Source organism: Idiotropiscis lumnitzeri, chromosome 3 (genome assembly GCF_059441095.1).
Source record: "Idiotropiscis lumnitzeri isolate Australia: NSW breed Sydney's pygmy pipehorse chromosome 3, RoL_Ilum_1.0, whole genome shotgun sequence".
In the NCBI taxonomy this organism is placed as follows: Eukaryota; Metazoa; Chordata; class Actinopteri; order Syngnathiformes; family Syngnathidae; genus Idiotropiscis; species Idiotropiscis lumnitzeri.
In genome coordinates this window covers 12,857,050-12,878,386 of record NC_142393.1, presented here as the reverse complement: position 1 = coordinate 12,878,386, position 21,337 = coordinate 12,857,050, and the positions used below count along the sequence as shown (strand labels likewise).

The following is a 21,337-nucleotide window of genomic DNA, read 5'->3' as shown; positions in this document are numbered from 1 at the left end:
TGTTCTCACTCATCAGCAGTTTGCAATAAAGACTGGAAGTCGCACGCATTCAAGTCAAACAACCCCCTTAATTATAAAACAGCCAGTTGTGCAAAACGCACTTTAACACTGAACAGTTAAACATATGCAATCATAAAATTCAGAAAAGTTCGAATTAACCATAGTTTATACTACGTCTTAAATTTTCTCTGACATTCGCCGCGAAAGCCCAATAGCAAGGTTTTTGTTTTGTGAGGTGCGTATTTTCATTCCCCTAACCTGATGTTTTTATATTTACAACGTATTTATTTTCGAGGGGGGAAACGTGCTGTTCAAACGCAGTTGAAGCAAGTCTAATATTTCGTGATTTGATAGCAAAAAGCATCAATAACACCCAACGTCTGCTGGCGACATCAAAGGTCAGGTAATGACGTCAATGTGACGCGTCAAAGCGATCTTAGATTTATACGATGACGCCACAGCGCAATTCTTCTTACGCAGGAAAGTCTCGTTCACGGTCGGTTGCCCGCATCACACCCAATCGGCAGTCCACCTCGCCTGGAAGTACTCAAGTTGTAGCCGTAAGTAATAAACATGACTTGGATGTTTCGCAAACATGCATGTTTAATTTATAAATAGCACGTTCGCAATATTATTTCGCGCTAATGTGTGGGTCACTGATGGAGTGCTTAAGATGAAAACATCTCAACCGTGCTGATGAATACTTTTGGAATTGAATGTTTGGTCATTTTTATCTAGTGTTGAGTGTACCTAATTGAAATAGTATTATAGCAAGTAATGAATTATAAATTTGTTGAAAAGGTTCTAAAAGGGCAAATCCCTGGCATTGGGCCGGAAAACTTGTACTGCTAAATAGTAACTTTTCAGGAGACCGCCCAAATTTTGTTTGATCAACCGTTAACATTGCACCATCAAAGGCAGACACCCATTTTCAACACTTTAGATTGGTCAATAATTTGAAACGTGAGACCCACCCATGTGGAACAACCAGTAGTATAGACTTTTGGAAAAATATGAAAGTTACCAAATTGTGACTTGGGGATATGGCCTGACTGGTCCTCAATAGTCTATAACATACTGAATAAACTTTCTATTGCATTACACTGCATATATCCAGATTTTATTTTGGGCATTTTATTTTTATCGTATTTAATTGTCACATGTGTATATTGGGTACAATTAAGGATTAGGGCGGGGGGCTTGTCCGGGGTTGAGGGAATCTTCTCCCCCTGTGCAGATGAAGGCGGGTGCAATGGCGGATGTGGCCACATGGGGGCGGGTGCCCCTGCACGAATTGGCTTAGTGGGCGGAACCTGCTGCCAGAACTAGCCAGTAGCCTAGTAGCTGCTATCGGTCGGCGTTTTGCTCGACGGGCTAGCAATGACTGGATCGTTCCTTTCGGGTGTTTACTGCAAGCCGAAGCGAACAGAAATGGTTCTGTGGAAACCGCCTAACAAGTAAGAGCTCCCTAATTTGTTTGTATAACATAGATCCATTTCTTTGGCGTTTGCGGTTTAGACAAACGGCTGAGACGAGGCTACGCTTCCTCCAGTCTAGCTAGCAGAGGACCGAGGTCGATAGAATTGGAAGTCTACGACATCATTATTTTATCTAAGGCGTTGTTTTATCTCCGTAATCAAACGCGGTTGTGTTGGATTTTAACGAATGGCCATTTGCTCTCTCTTCCGCTTAAATGCGACCACACTCAATGACAGCTATGTTCACGGAGCTCATTTGTAACTGGCGCAGTGATGTGAGCATTATTTGTTAGAATGTTTTAAATCCAAAAGGCTTGCAACTCGCATTTGGGTGGTGTCTCATCCTGCCTGGGTTTTTATTTTAATACGCTGCGTCTTCACTCAGTGATTATGACAGGAGAGCTCGCGCTGCCTTCAAGACCATACTAAAACCCGTTTTCCCAAATAGGAAATGCCAGACGTTTTCCGGTCTTTTTCAATTTCTAACAGCGCTGTCTTTTTTTTAGATTACGTGATCATCATAACCCGTGGCTTGTAATTTATTCTAAAGAGCTTTTTTGTTTTTAATTAGACAGACACGAGGCATTTGGTTGCGTCAAGCAACAAAACAAATATTTCAATTTCGTCTGCGCTGGATTTCATGTTAATGGGAGATTCTCTACAGGCTCCTGAAAGCGTCCTGTTACGTAATCGTTGGTAAGTGGGCGTGTCTGAGAATTGTGTGGGTGAGCAAGCTGATTGCTAGTAGTGTACACGCGCTCCCCTCCACACAAAGTGGACTTTTCCGTTAAGCGTTGCTCTCGCCCCCCCAACGCTCAGGTAGTTTGGCAGACGGGACGAACCGAGATCAAGTCGCCGCCTTTGTAACAAATGTGCTGGTAAGATTTTTTTTTCACCTTCCCACACTCATGCGCGCACACGTGTGTCTTTAGCGTCTAAATTGTGCTTTTTGGATGCCAGTCAAATGGATGCGTTTGGCAACTTCGCGACGTGACAAAGAGCACGCCTGCCAACTGTTAACACTGGACTAATTAGCGAGCTCGGACGGCATTTGTGATATCTTGAGAACGAAATGTGTCGTCCAGGTGCCACATTTGTGGGGCACAAGTTAGCACGCGCGCTGCCCTTGTGTTTACGTGAAGTACGTGTCTTGCCCAGCCACGTGGTGCGGGAGTTTGAGAACATGTGGCCACTGTAAACACTGCTGCGTCCACTGCGTCTGCCACGGGCTCACTTTCCTAATGCAGTTTAGGAATAATAATTAAAAAAAAAAAAGGTTCCAGCACAGTTCTTAATTAGCGACCAAAATAATAACTGTACTACAGACTTGCGATTTTTTGTTGTCTTAACCGCTTCCTTTTGTGTATCTTTCTTTCCCCGGTTTGAACTGCGCGGTGCGAATTGTTTCTGAAATGTGGCCTTTTATTAAAAAAAATAATGGGCAGGTTATATTTATGTCTCTATAGTTGTTCACATTCATTGTTATTTAATAGTATTTTTATTGTTATTGCTGTACTTTGTAAGGTTGTCTAACTGGCACTGCGTTGAGAACCGCTCATGTCGAAAACACACGTGCACACACGAACTTCTTTTTTTCCTCAATATAAATCTTTTTTCCCCACCCGTCTCTTATAGAAAAAAAAACTAATGACTGAGACATTAGTCAGACACGTTACTTACTCAGAGCGGGGTTATAATTGTTTTGGCTGACATTTTTGTATTTTAAATAACGTTTAGAGCAGGTTTCTTAGTTTTAATGAGAATGCTTTGTTTAGTTTTTGTTAGTTTTGGTTTAGCTTTTTTCCATGTATTTGTTGTATAAGATCACAAATTATTGTATAATAAATAAAATCAAACTATTAGAACTAAACAGTTAAAATTATGAAAATGAAGTTTTTGCTGGTTTAATAAAATATATATTTTTTTACTATAAGAAAATGTTTTTCCAATTTTAGTTCATTTTGTTAGATTTCGTTTACTATAACTTTGTTTCTGACTATTTTTCCTGATAGCATACCATACACTTTTTTCCCCCCAGCATTAACTTGGAGAGATGTTTTCACATATGTGAAAATAACCGCATCCTCATACAAATGTCTCTCCAAACAAAATCCTTATTTAACATTTCATATGCTCAACAATTAACGTCACAATTGATGGATGGAAACTGAGCTGACAACCTGCATGGCTGGACTGGTCAGTATGTCTGTTGTTCTAGCAACGCCCCCTCCAGCTCTCACATACTTGTCACGTCGAGCTGTGCAGGTGAGGCAAGACAACCGCTGAGAAATACTTGCAGCGTGGGAGTGCACAGGTCAGGTCACAAGTTTCTAACATGTTGATTAATGGCTGCTTTTGCAATGGATATGGCCGAACGTGTCGTTCTGCAATACTGGGCTGCTTTCTTGTCAGACGGTAAACGAGATCAGTCTGATGAGTTACAACTACTGCCACAATACTGAAATTGGGCTTTTCAAAACTCAAATAAAATCCATTATTGTCTGTGTAAAAATGTTAAACATATCTTTTATAGGATATCATTACACAATGTTTTGGATGTGATATGTCTTTATTTATTCCCCCTGTCTTCTAATCAGATTTTTAAATGCTGTTAGGGTTGTTCGTAAGGTTGGTTGTCGCATGATAGCCAGCTAAGGCTCTTTAGGGGGTTTGCTTATGTTCTTCCCATCCTTGTGCCTGCAGCAACTGCGACAGCACAAATTAAGGCAGGCGCATCCCCCTCTTTGTTGTGGGAGCCCACCTCACTTTCATTAACTGACCTGCGTTATTGACAACACTGCAATCCAGCACTGTCTTATTTATCCTAGTAGTGCTTTTGTTAAAATACAAATGACAATTATGACACCACCCTCACTAATATATATGAGGTGAAGGTGTGCTGCGCATCTGTGTTCCGCCAAGAGCCATTTTGGTTTTGAGACGGAGCCAGCAGACAGACAAAATGTTGGCGTGCCATGCCGCTTTGGGCTAATGATGTTATGATTCAAACCTAATAAGCCACCGGTAGCCGCCAACGTCGATAACAACATTGGAGCTTGCGCTTTGTGTGTGGACAATGTGCTGTTTGATTTTTATTTGGCCAACTTATTTTAGGCGAGACCAAGTCAAAAGTGAAAGGTCGGAGTTCACATAAGCAGTTGATGGAGTCTCAAGACTCGCTCACCTAAACCTCACCTTCACCGCCCCACCACGCCCTTTGTCTTCCTCATCCTCCTCTTTGTCTGACATAGGCGCACACGCACTGGCGTCTCATTAATTGAACTACCATCTGCTCCATATGTACCATCCCAATTAGAGGGATTGACCTTTCACCCCACCTGTCTAAAGCTAATTTGAGATGTGGGACTACATTTACACACATGCGTGCGCACACTTACAGCGTAAGCTGTCCAGACTTTTGAGCCTTTCTTTTTGTCTCCACAGGGTCTGAACTGGTTTGTCAGCCTTGTGTAGTTTTGGGTTCCGCCCCCTCAAGTGTCCTCTGGACTTCGGCTGGCCATGGTGGTCTGAAGAAAGGGAGGTGCTGCGTGTGTGCGTGTTCACTCAAAGGGACCCGGAGCAAAGAGAAGAAGCGCTTTTCCAAGCTCGATTTCAATATGTCTCAAAATCGAGAACTGGTTGTGTTTTACATTAGATATAAACTCTCTCAGAGAAACTACCCGCTCAACCACATAGGATTGAGACCGGCTTTGAACAGGACTGACAGCGGGGAGGAAGCTTCAGGCGAGGACCAGCGGGTACCGACGCCCGCCAACGGGACTACCAACGGCACCAGTCCCTCAGCGTCGCCGCTACGAGAGGCGACAAACCTGGACGCGGTGAAGGAGGCCCTGCGGGACTCGGCCAATGAGTTTGAGGTGCGCTACTCCCACGCCTTCAGCGACCTGGACCAACAGCTGCACATCACGCCGGCCACCGCCTACCAAAGCTTTGAGAACGTTGTGGATGAGGTGTTCCGGGACGACGTCAACTGGGGCCGCATCGTGGGGCTCTTCGCGTTCGGCGGCGCGCTGTGCGTTGAGTGCATGGAGAAGGAGATGAGCCCTCTGGTGGACCGGATCATCGAATGGATGACGGTATACCTGGACAACCACCTTCAGCCCTGGATAGAGAGCCAAGGAGGATGGGTGAGTCTTAACCGCATGTATGTCAGTCATCAAGTGGTTTGATTCGGTTGATTGCCGGACCAGGAGTAGCTGGATGGAGTTTTGGAGAGAAAAAAAATATTAATTAATTTTAAATGAAAAAATACAAATGAATTAATTTTAAATGAAAGTGAACAAAAGCATTACAACAATATGTATTTGGAAAAACTACAGTATTTAGAAAATAAAACATTAACAGGGTTTATTCATTTAATTTTTTTCAAGTTTGGCAGGCCGGATTAAAATGTCCAACTGGCCGCATGTGGCCCCCGGGCCATAGTCTGCCCATACCTGGTCTAAATTGGCAAATGGAAATAAATTGCTCGCTATAGAAGAAGTCATATGCGCTCAAATACACTAAGACACTTTGTAATACGTTGCGTTGCTGATGTACGGACTAATACCCCATCTGGTGACTCAACTCAAAGTTGTTTGCATGAGCGAGACATCCCTAATAAACACCTAGGAGAGAAGGAGACGCCACACTATCCATATTTTGATATTGGGGGGCGGGGCTGAGGCAATTTCAAATGTGCACCAACAACACTCTCTGGCTTTTGTGGCGAAAAATAGCACCTTGTATTGCTTGGCAGTTGCCAGTGGAAAATCACAAACGGCACATAGATCCTCACAGAGCAAAATGGGTGCCATTGAGTGGAAAAAAACACCTTTGCATTGAGTTGCACGCTCAAACTTCTGTCAACACAGATATGAGGATTTCTCCGTGCCGGTGGCCTGAGTTTTTAAATTATTTGTGTTTTTTTCTGGTGTTTGGATTCGTTCGCTACTGAAGAAATAGTTTTTACTGATAAAGAAGTCGTGCCAATAGTTCTATATCTTTTGCAATGTGATTGTGACATGGCATGAGGGTGGGGGGGTGTCATGAGGGAGGCACGGGAGACGAGATAAGATAGAATGGTGTCGACACAGGCGCAGATTGTACACAAACAATGGTCAAATTGCTGATTTTGTGTTCAGCTGTCGACTAATTGATCAACTTGACGCTCGATGAGCTTAATGGTTGCAGGAGGTTAACGGTCAACATCGGGCTTCGGAGCCGCCGTCAAACCGGCCCGCCTGTGGACTGAGTTCTCTCATCGCAGGGTGGGGAAGATTCCAGGCTATTACAGATAGTCCTTTGTTTCACTGCGGTCACTCGATTGGTTCTTGGCCATCTTTCTTTTTTTTTGCACTATCTGTCAGTGTTCTCCCTTGCCCCGGCCTCTCCTCTAGTGCGCGCTTGTTCATGGCAGCTGCCTGCACATGAAAGCTCTGTTTTTCCTCCCTACGGGTTGGCCAGAACCAGGCCGTCCCAGTACAGTCTGACCCGTGGTGTGTGCGCGCGTGCGCTTCACGACCGTTAAGGTCAGCTCTTCCTTTGTGCCGGCCATTTGATGGTATGAAGGAGAACGGCAGCCAAGGGGAGGGGCTGTTGTTTATGTCCACTCTGGTGTTCTGTATAGCGGCAGGTCAAAGGCTGATGCTATGGCAACCGCCATCCCAGCGGCTGCGCCACGCACCTAGAAGGACATCTCACTGGGCTGGCCACAGCTTTTGTCTGTTTGCACTTCCAGACACTCACTTAATAAGCGGATGGAGGGCACAATTATAGATGCAGGTGCATTTCATTTGTTGCGCCGGTCTGATTCATATGATGGCCAATCAAGTATACAATTGCGGAAACGTTGAACATGGTACAGTCCTGGATGCTGGTTCATCTGATTTATTCAGTTTCAGCGCTTTGAATGGAAGTTTTCTTACCTCACAAAACTTGATGTCACGTTGCTTTTTAAAAAGGAAATGGCGCCTTTCTGGACTAGTCAATGCAAAATACAAAATCCTTGTATGCTTAGTAAATTAAGGTCTCATGTGACTTTATGCACAATGACTGTTCAAAACCGCAAAGTTCAGTGTGACTTTGAGGCCTATTTTTTAATTCCAGTGTGTATGAAGGCATTTGACTGAAGAGGTTCCGCTTAAAAATCATATTTAAATTACATTAGAGGTGTAACGATTTATCGACAGCCAATCTTACCAAATTAATCTATTCTGATAAATCTAATTTCATTTGAAATTGTCCAAATCTTTGGATTTCCTGCCTCAGTTGTTAAACGGTAGATATTCTCAAGAATTCTATAGTTTCATGAAAGCAGATGAACAATCTGTGCAAACGTCTCCTTTTAATTTGGAAAACTCAAATTTCCAAAATTATTGGTTATTTTCTAACATGCCAAACTAATAACTTGTGTAATCTGTTTTTCTCTGCGCCATCAGTTTGAAGTAGGAATCTTCTTTTTAAATAAAGGGATGGAAATAATTTTTTTTTTTCTTTTAATCCATGTCATGGTTTAATCAACAAAATAAGCGGCATTAATTCGAGCTTGGGTGATGTATGAAAATTGAGATATGAACATTTAAGATATTAACGTCGGAATGCGGACAATATCAGTCACATGACTGCGCCATGCTTGTGTTGCATGAAAAGCTCAGTTCAACCAACCACATTCTTTCAAGTTTGCTGTTTATTGACCGATAAAACCAGCCAATGACACTCATCTTGCGGAGGGTGAAAGAGAGGGACACACACACACACACACGGAACGGGCGGGCGAGCGAGCGACGCACAACGCCACTGCTACCTAGACAGCATATGCGCAAGGAATCCACTTCCGTGTTCGCTGTCAAGTATGTACGGACGCCACATTATATTGTGTTTCTGAACATTACGTGACCAAATTCATAATTTTAAAATTACCTGTGGATAAAATGGCAGAGCTTGTTGTAAAAATATACGAGCAGCTTGCGCCTTGCGGCTCCAATGGGAGGGAGCCTCACCTTTCAGTTTATCCTCACTTTCCTCGTAATCATTGCCAGCGCCTTGGTTCTGTCTCAACGTGCGTCGTCTTTGACTGCCACCATCTTGTTGTGGATTAAGTAAAGAGATTTAATGGCGTCTTCCTTGGTGTGTCACAATCATTTTCTGCAGACAAAATGATTGGATTTCGCTGATTCTTTTGTCCTTTTCACAACGCTCCTGAAATTGTAAAGAAAGCGTAAAAACACGAGTAACGCTTTCGGAATTACTTGATGATAGTAAAAAGTTAAAAAAAGCTTCGGATGTGTATGATGCAAATTTAGAGCATGTAAGTCTGATCTCAGTGGACTGCATTTTGAGTCAGGATCTGTGGACTTATTTTGTCCCACCTATCACGTGTGCCAATCTCAACGGTAGGAGTTACAAACTGGCATATTAATAAATTTAATTTCAGGAGTAAACCTGAATAATGTGTTGAACTAAGGATGTCGCCGATTTTAGTTGAAGTGGTTATTTTTTTTTTTTTTTTTTTGTCAAAATATGACTTGGGCATTATTTTAAGAAAGTGACACGTTATATACAAATACACCCTGTCACACTTCTTCTTGTAAGCATGCAAGTCATCAAGTCGGACTAGCGTCAACCCGCTTGTGTGTCAGCGTAACCTGGACTGGGAGAAGTGAATGAATGGATTCTAAAAAGTTGAATGGCTCACTCAGCGTTATCTGCTTTTTCACTTCTCCTGGCGATGGACAACACATCCTGGAGCGCATGATGACTCTTCCTCCGAACCCGCACCGCTCCTTGATTGGCTTTTTTTTTTATTGCACTCTACACGGAGCGTTCGGGTGCGACCCATCTTAGTTATTCATGAGCACACTCCAGCCACCAGGCGAGTTCCAGACAGCACAGATGGAAACTTGAGTGTGTTTTACCACCAGAGTATTGTCGCATCATCCCATCGTTGATATTTTAATTTGACTTCTCAACAACCAGCCTGTCTCACTTCTTCTTTTTTTGCGGTCTCGACTGCTGAAAGGCAAAATCCCCTAGATTCCCCGAAAGGCACCCGTTGCAAAACCCACGCGAGACACACTTTCTCGTCCTTTTTTTTTTTTTTTTGTAGCTCTTGCAACCTGCCTTCCTTTCCCCGTGGTGCACCCTCGCAGGGATTTGCCGCCGGCAGATGTTGGATCATCGCCGTGAGGCAACTGTGCCCTCCTCAATGCTAGCTGATGAAATATTTGTATAGTCTGCAGCAGCTAGGTCATTTAACTTTCAGTTTCTCAGTCGCTTTTACTTGAAGAATTTGGGTAAACAATTAGAAAATGATGGCGAGACAAAAATGGGGAACAAGAACCGGTTGACAGATAATGGGCGAGACTCCAGTCATCTAAAAAGTTTTGCCACTCACTTTTGGGCATCTGTCAGTTATGCTCAGTTTCAACAAGTCTAGATTTGGGTAGGACTGGGGTTTTATCTGCTGCATTTGTGCTCACGTAAGTATACCTCCGGACTATGGTAAAAAAAAAAAAAAAGTACAATTTCTCGTATCCCCAAAATGGCACCTAACCCTTTAACGCACTGCTGAAATGTCTTCGAAGTGCAACAGGCATCATTTACATTATTGATGAAATCTTTGTCTTGTCTTTTTTTCTTTTTTTTTTTTTTAACTTGTGTTTTATGTTAACACGGAAATCATAATGAAAACGGCAAGCTTTTTTTTCAGCTTGTAAAATACAGTTTTGGTCCCAGCTAAGAATATTAATGGGGGGGGGGGTAATTTTGTCAAGCTGTGACCTATTTCAATATGACATTGTCAAAATGACCTGCTTAAACAACTGGGGGTGGGGGATAATTTAATACAATTCCAACTGCTGGTATATTCAGGGATGTTTACAAAAAATGACAAATGCAAGCATTGCGACTCAGCTAGTTACCATAGCAATGGAGTAAAGGTACATCTGACTGAAGAATCCTTTTCTTAGCCGTGTATTGCAATTTGCAAAGCTAAATTCTGGTTAGAGATTTCATCGGAGTAGTACAAGGGTGCACTACGCTTTGTCTTTTGGGGTGTACTGAACTGTTGGGTGTAGCGAATGCTAATGACGTTTATTTCATGTCGTGAGACAAGGCTCGAAATAAGTGGACTCTCATCCCACTCAAAATGCAAAACACAAACCTGCCAAATGTTACGGAAGTCCCTGAACGCTAAACAGTTACGCTCGGAACATGTCATGATGGTTTAGATTTTTTTTAAAAATCAGCAGATTTGTCGCTGTGAAAGAGGACTTGGAGGTTCAGGAGGCAGTTTCTCATAGGCGATCGGGGCAGAGAGCCCCACTCGTGCATGCGTGTGCGCCTGCTTGCCCGTCTGCCCCTCGGCAATTTGGACAAAAGGCGAGTTATGTAATTTAGGCCGTTTTGTCCAGCTTTCGAAAGCCGTTTGTTAGCATACTAATATTTACCACGGACAATTTTAAATACTAATATTTCTCGTCAAATAGGGATTTTAAGAAAAAAATACTGTAATTAATGAGAACATTAGTAAACATTACTGTTCTTCTTGAAGTGGTCTTCATTTTAGTTTGAGGAATTCCTGAATAGAATAAACAATATTTCTTATTCCTAGTTAGCTGGTCTACGCTCGTACGCTCATAAACACAAAGCCACGAATTTACGGTTTTTCGTTGCACCCAATAGTACTTGCCACTCATCGAAAGTTTCACAAAGGCTGCTCAAGTCTATTTTTAATGGAATGCCTTGTTTTTGATACATAAAATGTTAACAAGTTTAAATGTACAATTGAAGTTTTCCCCTTGAAAATATGTCTCGACTAGTTTGCTGCTATGTACAACGTGAATTTAAGAAATCCAAATTGTTTATGAAAAAAAGATGAACGCTATTGGATGTTCGTTATTAGGTTAAAATCTAAAAAAATTGTTTATCCAACTGTACGATAGTTTTATGCAGAATTTTCAGTCGGATAATGAAATATTTACTAGCTGCAGTCCTATATTAACCTCCCCGTATTGTAGTATTTTTGGTTGGTAAAACCTTGTTTCAGGTCCCTGAAAATAATGTGCAAAAAAGTGCTTAACTACTTCTCAAATTAAGTCATTAATTAGCTAAATTGCTCCTCTAAGAAAAAGTTATTTTGAGCTTTGTGGTGAGTGTTATTATACTGATTACACGCTGAAGTACCACTCAGGCTTTAATTCACAAGAATTGATGTATTTGGAAACCTCTGTTGGATAACAAGATGTAGCCAATGAGACTTGCAGGTATCAAAACGATTCTTTCCTATGCAGTCGATGAATTAAAAGTTCATGTGGGAATCGTTCACCCATGCCCCGAGCGCACAATTAACTAATTATTTTGAGGATAAAAGGTTTGGAAAACGTGTGATCCAACCTAAGTGCTCAACTAGAAGGTGGCAGAGGTGACAGGTTCCCCAGTGCAGAGTACACCTCGCTGTCATTAATGCCGCCAGCCAGCCTCGCAAACGATCCCGCTGGAGCTTATTTTCGGAGACTGCGCGGGCCAAAATGCTGAGATAGCGCCATATTAGCGGCTCCTGATGGGAGATAAATATGCCCGGCCAGAGCCGCGACCAAGCGAAGTGCCGGAGTAAAAGGCCATATATTGCCAGATAATAGACAGACGAGGGAAGAAGCGGCAGTGCCATCGACCTCAATAACACTGTTACCGACCAAGGAGGCGATTGCAGTGATTACTCAGTGGAGACCGAGCTGCCTCAGGGTCGGGGTACAGCCTTATTACCAATTAGAGAAGAATAATATCTTTACTTGCAATGGAGGGTAACCATGTCTCCTCCTCTCTGGCAAACATAAGTTTGTCTGGGTTGGAGGAGCTTGGCTACAGCTGGGTGGATATAATGCATGGGGGAAAAAAACGGTAAGAGAAAAGCGGTAAAAGGCCATTAGTCCAGTTGTCATACGCCACAAACTAGGTAAAAGGCATTTAGGTTGTTGTTAAATTGCCTCTTACCCTGCCACCAAATTGAATTCGCATTTTAAAAAATGCTCAGCTTCTTTTTGAGGTTACTTTTGCGGACCAAAACAAGGGAAATGCATCTTAACCCTTTGTGCACATTAGCTGCAAATGTTACATTCCCTTCAGGATTTTGAGATGTAATGATGGTGAAACAATTGAGTCAGTTTTCAAGCGGCGATGAATTTAGCTTGCCTGGTTGAACTCTAAAGCGCTGTCTGGTTAGTGTTTATTATATGGCCGCTGTTATCTTAACAGTGTGACCATTTTTTTGTGGATGTGTTTGATTAGGTATAGAGCAGCGCTCGCTTTTTTAAATATAAATATTGCAGACGACGGTTCATTTCACCCTGGCGGCCCAAATCGTGATCATATATAAATCGCTCCGCAATAATAGGTCTCAAGGTTAATTTTGCTAAGTGTTAATGTTTATTTAATAATTTCATGACTTAAAAGAAAACGCAGGCATTGGTTACTTGAGAATGCAACATTAGAATCAAAAGATACTCTCTGTCCCTTTTCAATGAGAAACACATTTAAATAACCCAATCACAAATATTCCCTATATGATATTCACTCACCATTACTGTTAGGACCAAAAGATTGAATAACTAACATGATATAAATTTTAGGCCGTATTGCTAAGCCCCCAGTCTTTGAAGTCTCAAGAAAGAATATTGGAAAATGTTGACATTCTTTCATGTATGTACAAATAACATGTATGTTAGGTAATAAATTGGGGTTTTAAAGAGTATATACACAATTACACATTAATGCATATTTATACTTGATGGCAAGTGGTACCATAGGGCTTGCCTTCCTTGAACCATTTTTAAAAACTTGTCAAATCGAATAGAGATCACAATATCTGATAGAAAAATCGCAATGCAATTTTTTTTGTCCCTAAAATGGTTCAGCCCAATCGGACAGTAATTAATGTGTGAATTAATGTCAGAGTAAATGGTTTTTGAAGAAGATAATTTGTGTACAAAACCAGTATCAGTAAATGCAAAAGTTGAGCAAGGTGAGGTTAATGATCCCACAGGAAATTAAATAAATCCGAGGTAACAATGGAGGCCAACCGGCGCTTCCTGTGCTCGTATATGGCTCTTTGATCTCATTCCCATTCTGCAAGTGACCGTTTTATGTCCACCAATCAATGTATTGTTCAGTGTGGCCTTGAGGTGACCCAGGAGAAGCTAACAGAATAGAAGATGGCTGCACGAGCAGTACCAACAAAGTGGCACAGTACGCAATGCCTCATTTGGGTGACTGGGGCTCTAAATCTACCACCCTAAAAAGAGTCTGGTATTATCTGTGCCCCCCAGCATTCACCCCCCCCCCCCCCCCCCCCTGTAATTAACATAGAGGTGGTTAGATCCACAGTCATCTGTCAGCCTGCCTTCCATAGAAGAGAGGGAAATCTCACCCTTGGGACCCATCCATCCCGCCTCCTCCTCCGCTCCCCATCCTTTATCTTCCATACGTCTCTCTTGCATCTCCTTGCCGTGCTTCCGATCGATTTTTGTCCCTTATTTTTTCCGTCTGAGCCTCCCTCGCCACCCCGCCGCTCACCTCTCTCGCTCAATACATCCCTTTTATGTGCTTCTCATGTCCTCATCTACGTCGGCCTGTCGTCTCCCATTGAGATTGTGCCTTAACGAAAGACGATCTTTGCCATTCCTCCCCAAATATTTGACACTTAAGAGCACAAATAGTTTTGCTAATGTGCACTTTCTGTAAGTGTGTGTGTGGTGCGTTAAAAGGGCAGTGTTTACCATATCAAGCAGTTGCTATATCGTTTAGACACAGCTGCTGTTATCTCACGTGTGTCAACGTTTTATTATATTGTGACGTGTTGCGGAGGGGAGGGGACAGCGCCATGTTGGACTAATGACTATTTTGAACAAAGGACCTGAAGCCAGCCACACAACTGCAAAATTTTGCTTACTGGTGATGAAAAAATTTTCACATAACTGGTCACGTCTGTTTATTTTTTATTTTATTCTTAAAGGTTGAAACAAATGTAAAAGAAATGTGTATATAGAACGCACGCAAAGACAAATCCCCAAAACCCTTCTTTGTATCCGATCAGTGGCAGCCACGTTGGCCCGTCGTCGTGGGCGGCTCTATGCTGATCTGAATGCGCTCATATGTATGCGTTTCTATTGTTTCCATATGTAGTGAGGGGGTGTGTGTGTGTGTGTGTGTGGGTGTGTGTGTGTGTGTGTGTGTGTCTGGATGTGGATGGGTGGGCTCAGTTTTCTTTTTTTTTTTAACAGTCATAATACACTGCTTGCGCAGTGTGTGTGTCTTTGTACTCAGTGGTGTGTGTCACACTCCCAGTGCTGACAATGACAGCGAACAGATTGTACATCTGAGCCTCCCGCCGCTCTGTAACGAAAACATCAGGAATGTCATTTGCGGGTGTTGATATGCAAGAAGGTGCGCACATGCCTTTTTGTTTTGATTTGTTGAGCCACCTTGAGATGACATCAACGCTTAGTAATGCAATCCGTGCTGCAAATCACCTTCACACCACACCATGTAATCGGTTCAGGGTAAGTTGATGATTTATTGGCAGTAAAGATGCTTTCCTGATTAAAATCGTTTGACACTTTTAATAGGTTGGTTTACATATAGATAGATGTTAGTTGATTGAGCATGCATATAGGTGCTAGTTGCTGTGCTATGATGGGCAACAATGTGCTGTAGATTTACTTACTATGGCATCTTTGTTTAGCGGTTCGGTCAGTACGTCAATATTCTGCCTTCAGAAGTCGTATCAGAGCCGTAACAGGTTGAGTCTAGAGATGTCAAAATGAATCGATTACTAGTTTGACTTTTTTTAATAATCGTGTAACTATTAAGAGCCATTGTTTAACTTGGAATTGTCCAAATCCTCAGATTTTGGTAGTCCTTCATGAGAGCAGACTGTTTTGTTTAATCAAAACAAGTCATTTGCAAAAATCTGCTTTGAATTGAACCAGTAACTGAATCTGTTTATAAAATGCAACAGTGATCTCTCTTGTGTGCTATTCTTTAATTTAGTTTTTATCACTGGAAAATACCAAATAAACAATAACTAGTTGAACAAACGGTAGTCTGGGAAAAAAAATGCTTTTGCCCTTAAATGCAAAATATTTTATTTGATAAATCGTTTTTAAAAAATCAATAGCAACTCCCCCATTTCATTGTTTTCCCAAAGATAAAAGCACGTTTGTGAATTTATCTTTATTAAACACAAATGAAGTCATTGAGCTTTAATGAAGGACTGCAGAAATCAGAATAATTATTGCTCAGAGGCTCAAATCAGAACTTGTACAGCTTTCAGTGAAATAATGGCATTAAGCAATAACTTGATTCTTCAATTAGTTGCTTAATTTGATAATCGATTAGTGTATTTTGACTCCTCCAGATGGCACTTGTTTGTAAAGGTTTGAAGTGAAGTTTCACTTTGCCTGCTGTGGTGTCACACCAGACACTGGAAAGGACATCAGCTTAAACGTCTAATTATCTGATGAGGGAACGTCGTCTTGGTGAGCACACAGATGTCGGCTCTTACATTATGGCGCTGACAATTTTTCACCATTTTTGTGAGAAAATTTCCATATTGCTGTCACGTGCCATATGCTCGTACTCTGCTTCCGTGTGCAGCGTCGCCATCCAGACGTATAACAGATTAGCATGTTGACTGTCTAGACTGGTATTGCTCTCACAGAAGTGTTGCCAGTACTGCGTTGTGATACATTTGCGAATCCCACACGCATACATTGCCAGACACCCCCCATGAGAGGCATAAAGTAGCCCCGTGCGGCAACAGTGGCCGAGATGATGTGCCGGTGACTCAGCTCAATGAGGTTGTATCTCGTCTGTGACGAGATGACACCACGCTGCACTGTGGCTTTAAAGAGCCCAGGGAAGACTTTCGTTTTGGTGCGCTGCTCCACTTCTCTCAGGCTTAGTGGTAAAATCAGGTCACGAGCGAACACCCCCACCCCCCACTCATCTTCCTCCTTCCCTCCCAATTTTTTTTTTTTTTTACCTCTCTGCTCCCCCTTCGGGTAACCCTTTTCCTCATTTCACCAAAATTAAAAAAGCTAACCCTATTGTGGTCCGCCCCCACCCCTTGCTCCACTCTCATTTCTCCCCATTCTCTTCTTCTCTCATATCTGTGATCAGATTATATGGCATATCACGGGATTAGTGTGGCGTGGATAAAGATGGAGAGCAGTGGGCCGGATGGAGAGAGTTGATGAGGCTTTCATGCAAATGCTTGCTGCCCGTCTTACGAAGACTAAATGATGATAAAAAGCATCAAGGCCACGGTGGCTGTGTTCATCCCAGACTTGTTTCAGCCTTGGGGGGCTCGAAGCAATAACGATATTGTCAGCGCCTCTGCAATAAAAGAGCAGATAATAAAACAATTTGTGCGCGACACCAAGATGTTATTCTGCTCCTAAAGTCATGCTTCTTTCATGTCTTAACGAAGTGTTTGTAGACTCAACTTTGGCTTTGTGCTCGGGTACTTTCTGGGTTTCCATCCCCGGTTCACACTTGTCTTAATCACACGAGTCACGAAACGTTGACTTGGTCTGGGTTGGGCGTTGAATATTGATTATTTCAACATTAAACTGCTGATGCTTACACAGCTTTCAACTTTTGTTTAGGCTGGGCAGTTCATGTTTGAAATGAAAAAAAATAAAAAGGCAAAATGCTTTCTTGAAATCTGTCGTCTTTGAATTCCTAAACGTCCTCTTGCATTTTCTGCTTTCGCAAATGTTCGGGAGTCCTGCTCATCGTCACGGTCTCCAACTTTCTACACTAGATAGCGAATAAAACACTTGGTAGGATTTTTGTCGACAATTATTGATTCTGTCAAAGATGAATTGTGCCTTTGGGGCTTGCGATGACGTGGCATAGAAAAAAAATGGAAGGACACATTTTAGATTCACTGTTGGTAGTGAATCTCTTTGGGGAGTTGAATTTCATGTGTGGATAATTGTCCTTAATTTGCTCTACAAATTGAAGACTGCATGTTATGTTCAGGGCTCCTTTTTTCCTCTTCAGAGAAAGGTGGCCTCGAACCTGAAATTTTAGGGGGTAGTAGAAAAAAGTCGAAAATTGAGGGGCGCACATGAATCACATTGACTTGCTAAGTAAACGGTCACATTTCCACTCCTTTTCACGAAAACAGAAAATGGGCGGAAATGTGGTGCAGAGGGGAACGAAGATGCTGTTTGGAGGCATCAAGTAACGCATGTTTGTTTCAGCAGAGAAAATGATTTTATTGTGGAGCCGAACAAGAAAGATACTACATGTGGATGCTTTGGCTGTGCCAATATAATTAGATAACTGGAGCAATTAGAAAGTAATATTTACTTTAACTTCACATTAATTGAACCAGACAGTGATTAATTAAACTTTGAAGTGTTGGTTACTGTCGCTGTGCGAGCGTTAGCCTATAAGTTAGCACGGCGCCATTCCCCAAGTGCAGAAATAGTGCATCATTCTCGTTGGAGTCCATTGTTAACGTGGTGCCGTAAAGGGAAGTCATAGGAGCTATAAAATCCAGCACATACGTGTGCCACATACTAAACGGGGGAATTATGTCCAAGCCACCACATTGTTAAAAATGTGAAACATTTGACTTAAAATATCACAGAATGAAAATACACTTTTTGGCAACCCTTAGGGACCGAGTCAGCATCTATGCTATGCGAGGATTTTTTTTTGTGTGTAATACCCTCATTTCAGTTTTAGATATTTTCCATGCAATGATGGTATATTAGTTCTTGTTCATTTTCTGGGTGAGGGTTCAGGCTTCTCCCGGAGAGCGTTGATGTACTGTCATGCACTCTCTTGACGCTTACGTTCTCAAGCACGCACACCTTCTGACTTCCCAGTGTATGTTTGGTGTGTAAATTTTGTGCGTGTGTTGACAGAATGGGGTTTTGTGGAGCGAGATCCCCCAGAGTGGGAACAGATTGGTGTCTGAGCCTTCATGTCCTGACTCATTAATCTTGTCTTTAATTCATGGCCTCACTGTCAGTGCAACATGCACAGCAAGCGTTGGTGCCAAGGTCCTAAAACGGAAGAGAAGCGCGTACATCGAGGCTCATTGGCACAAATAACCGCATTGTCACTACGAGGGGGGTTTAATATTTTAATATCCTCGTTTGTTCTTGCTTCCTCACTATTTATTGGAAATCATCCATCACACTTCAAACACACAAAAGCCTCTTGTTCGCATTGATCTTGCGCACCATTGCCAAGAATGTAAAATTAAAAGAAGAGAAAAGGTTTAATGAATGATGGAGAACAAGCAAGCTGGTTAACATGCTGCAAGAATTGTCTACTTGGAAGTCCCGCAAACTGGCGAAGATGCCGTAGAGGGGGATGGACATCGTCCTTGTCCTTGTCCTTGTCCGTCTGTCATGGATGTTCAAGTGGCCGTAAAATGTGAGAGCGTTAGTCATTACAGACTTAAGTATTTTTTCTCACAGTTGGATTGAAACGACTGCTTTGATATTTGGGTTGTTGTCTGTTGTTTTGCTGAAAAAAAAAAAAACATTTTTACTATTTACAGTTGACCCCTACTATTTATTTGAAATAGAGATCTGCCTGCAAATAACCAGAATTTGTGTAATATTGATGGCAATTTAAAAAAAAAAAAGTTTTATACATAATGATTTAACCAATCCGGCCCACTTGGGAATAAATTTTCCTCTGTTGCTCTCTGAGATAAAATAATGTGTGACACCCCTGCCAGTTAGAACGTCACTCTCGTTTTGTTAGCCGCTGGCTGTTGTGTTCCGTCAGTACTGTAGACTCATTGGGCGCCGCTCGCCTTGCTGAAAACTTCGGCGTTTCCCCAATCATGTAATTTTTGTCTGTTTACTTATTTATTGCAGGGCGATTTGCTGTAGACAGGCGTGTGTCCTCTCAAAGATTATAATTACCATGATGCCTTGGAATTTTGAGGCACAAAATTGAAATAAGGCTCCAATGGGTGTAAAAAGTGAAACACTCCATTGATGAACTTTGTGTTACTTTCAATGTGTGTTCCTTATTTTTCTCATTTTGGGTACACACTGTGGGTCATTTTCCTGAGCCGCTTGCTAACGTCATGCTGCCGTCTTTGCCTCATGTGAGGGAATCGGCTTAGTGCTCGATTTACCAGATTGAATTGGGCTGTGGGTTTTTGTCCTTACAATCCCTTCCTGCCCGGGTCATGTGAAATCTCTGGCAGATTTTCTTCCTTGCTCCTCAAATGTCAAAGCAATCATACTGAAGATGGAAAAGGGGAGCAAGTCCTTGAAAAAGAAGGACCTTGTGGGGATGAGTCATCTTTTGCAAGGGAAAAGATTCGTTCTGACTTGGTTACAATTTCTTGTCACAAGGTCCAAAACAATCCAACTGGTGCTGCAGCTGTCGAGGATTTTGATATTTGGAAATCCGACTGAAATTTTGAATCGAATAATTGGGTTTTAGTATTATTTTATTTTTTTTTATTATTTTGCTTGGTTGAAGATACAGAAGACAAAAAAAAAACATTTTCGCTTAATGCTAAGCAGCCAACCGGTTCTCATTTTTGCTAATCAACATTTTATACTTGTATACTATTTTCCTCTCTTAAAACAATAGTGAGATTTTATATAAATCTCTCCCCATAAATTTTGGATTTTGGTCTATGCGACAAAGTGACGTCAGAATCAGAGTAGCGAATTTTCCAGCTAAACAACACATTTGTGTAGGCTTGTCTGGTTTGTTAAGTGATCAAGTTGAATGGCGGCTGTTCGACATCAGCATCAAAATGTGCAGTGTCATGTATGTCTTCTGCCTTTGAAAAGTAATCGGGTGACTCTCGCCAAGCGCTAGCTAGCGCTGGAACCGTCGCTAAACGCTGGCAACATCCACTGTACAAATGCATTGTCCGCACAATTCTTTTTTTTTTTTTTTATCCTTAATTGGCGATTGAGGATTATTTCAGGACATCGTAGTAGTGTTGAAGTTTGTTGCAAGAGAGCAAACTGCTCCGGAGTTTGGAACACAAGTCAGCCGTTATGCCGCGACACGCTGCTGGCAAAAATGTTGATTGTTGCTTTCCCAAGTAAATGTTTTATTCTTATTCAACACAAATGTAATCAGTCCACTTCAATGGAGGACTACAGAAATGAGAGACCATTTATATCCCGAGCATTTCGACAATTTAAAATTGAAAACTATATCGATTAATCATTGCACTTCTCATTGAGTTTGTGGCGAGATCAATATCACTTTATCTTAACTTTTTTTTTTTTAAGGGCTTCAATATTTGTTTGCATTGTAGTTGTAGTCTCTGAAGTTTAGACCTCTTGTTTGACAACTTCACAAAATGTTACTACAGTGAATGCTTAAAAGATAAATCAATGCTAAAACTCATTGATCATTTGCCATTTTACCAACTTATGAAAAAACAAACAATACGTAACAAATAGTTTATTGTAAGACAGTAATGTAAAATGCTGGTCAATTGGACCTTTTCCAAAATTGTTAAGCCTTGTGTAAAAAAATTCTCAACATTGATCAAATGTTTCAGAAAAGGCCTGTTAGACAGTTCTGGATCAAAGTGTGTTAGAAGTTGACCTGACAAGATATTTTTCACACACCCATCAGGGAAGGCGAGTATGAAAGCATCCTGAGATGACCCCGATTACGCGTGTCGCTGTTATCGTATGTGAGGACACATCATATGATGCGTTTCCGAGGATGTTTGTGTGTCGCAGTGTAAGTTGAGGTTCACTGTTCCTCAACGGAACACACGGTTTCTAAATAAACAGCATTTCTTCAGTCACACTACATCAGTACAAGTTTGCTCAATA

At 41.8% G+C, this 21,337-nt stretch overlaps 1 protein-coding gene across 1 annotated transcript in view; it reads left to right on the top strand.

Annotated features, from left to right (window-relative positions):
* The first annotated feature begins 1,284 nt into the window (after positions 1-1,284).
* Positions 1,285-21,337, top strand: part of bcl2l1 (BCL2 like 1) — a 29,197-nt gene continuing 9,144 nt past the window's right edge. Inside the window, exons 1-2 of the mRNA XM_088291304.1 lie at positions 1,285-1,457; positions 4,923-5,626. Coding sequence (XP_088147430.1) covers positions 5,096-5,626 — 531 coding nt within the window. The 5' untranslated portion in view covers positions 1,285-1,457; positions 4,923-5,095. The remainder of the gene's footprint in view (positions 1,458-4,922; positions 5,627-21,337) is intronic.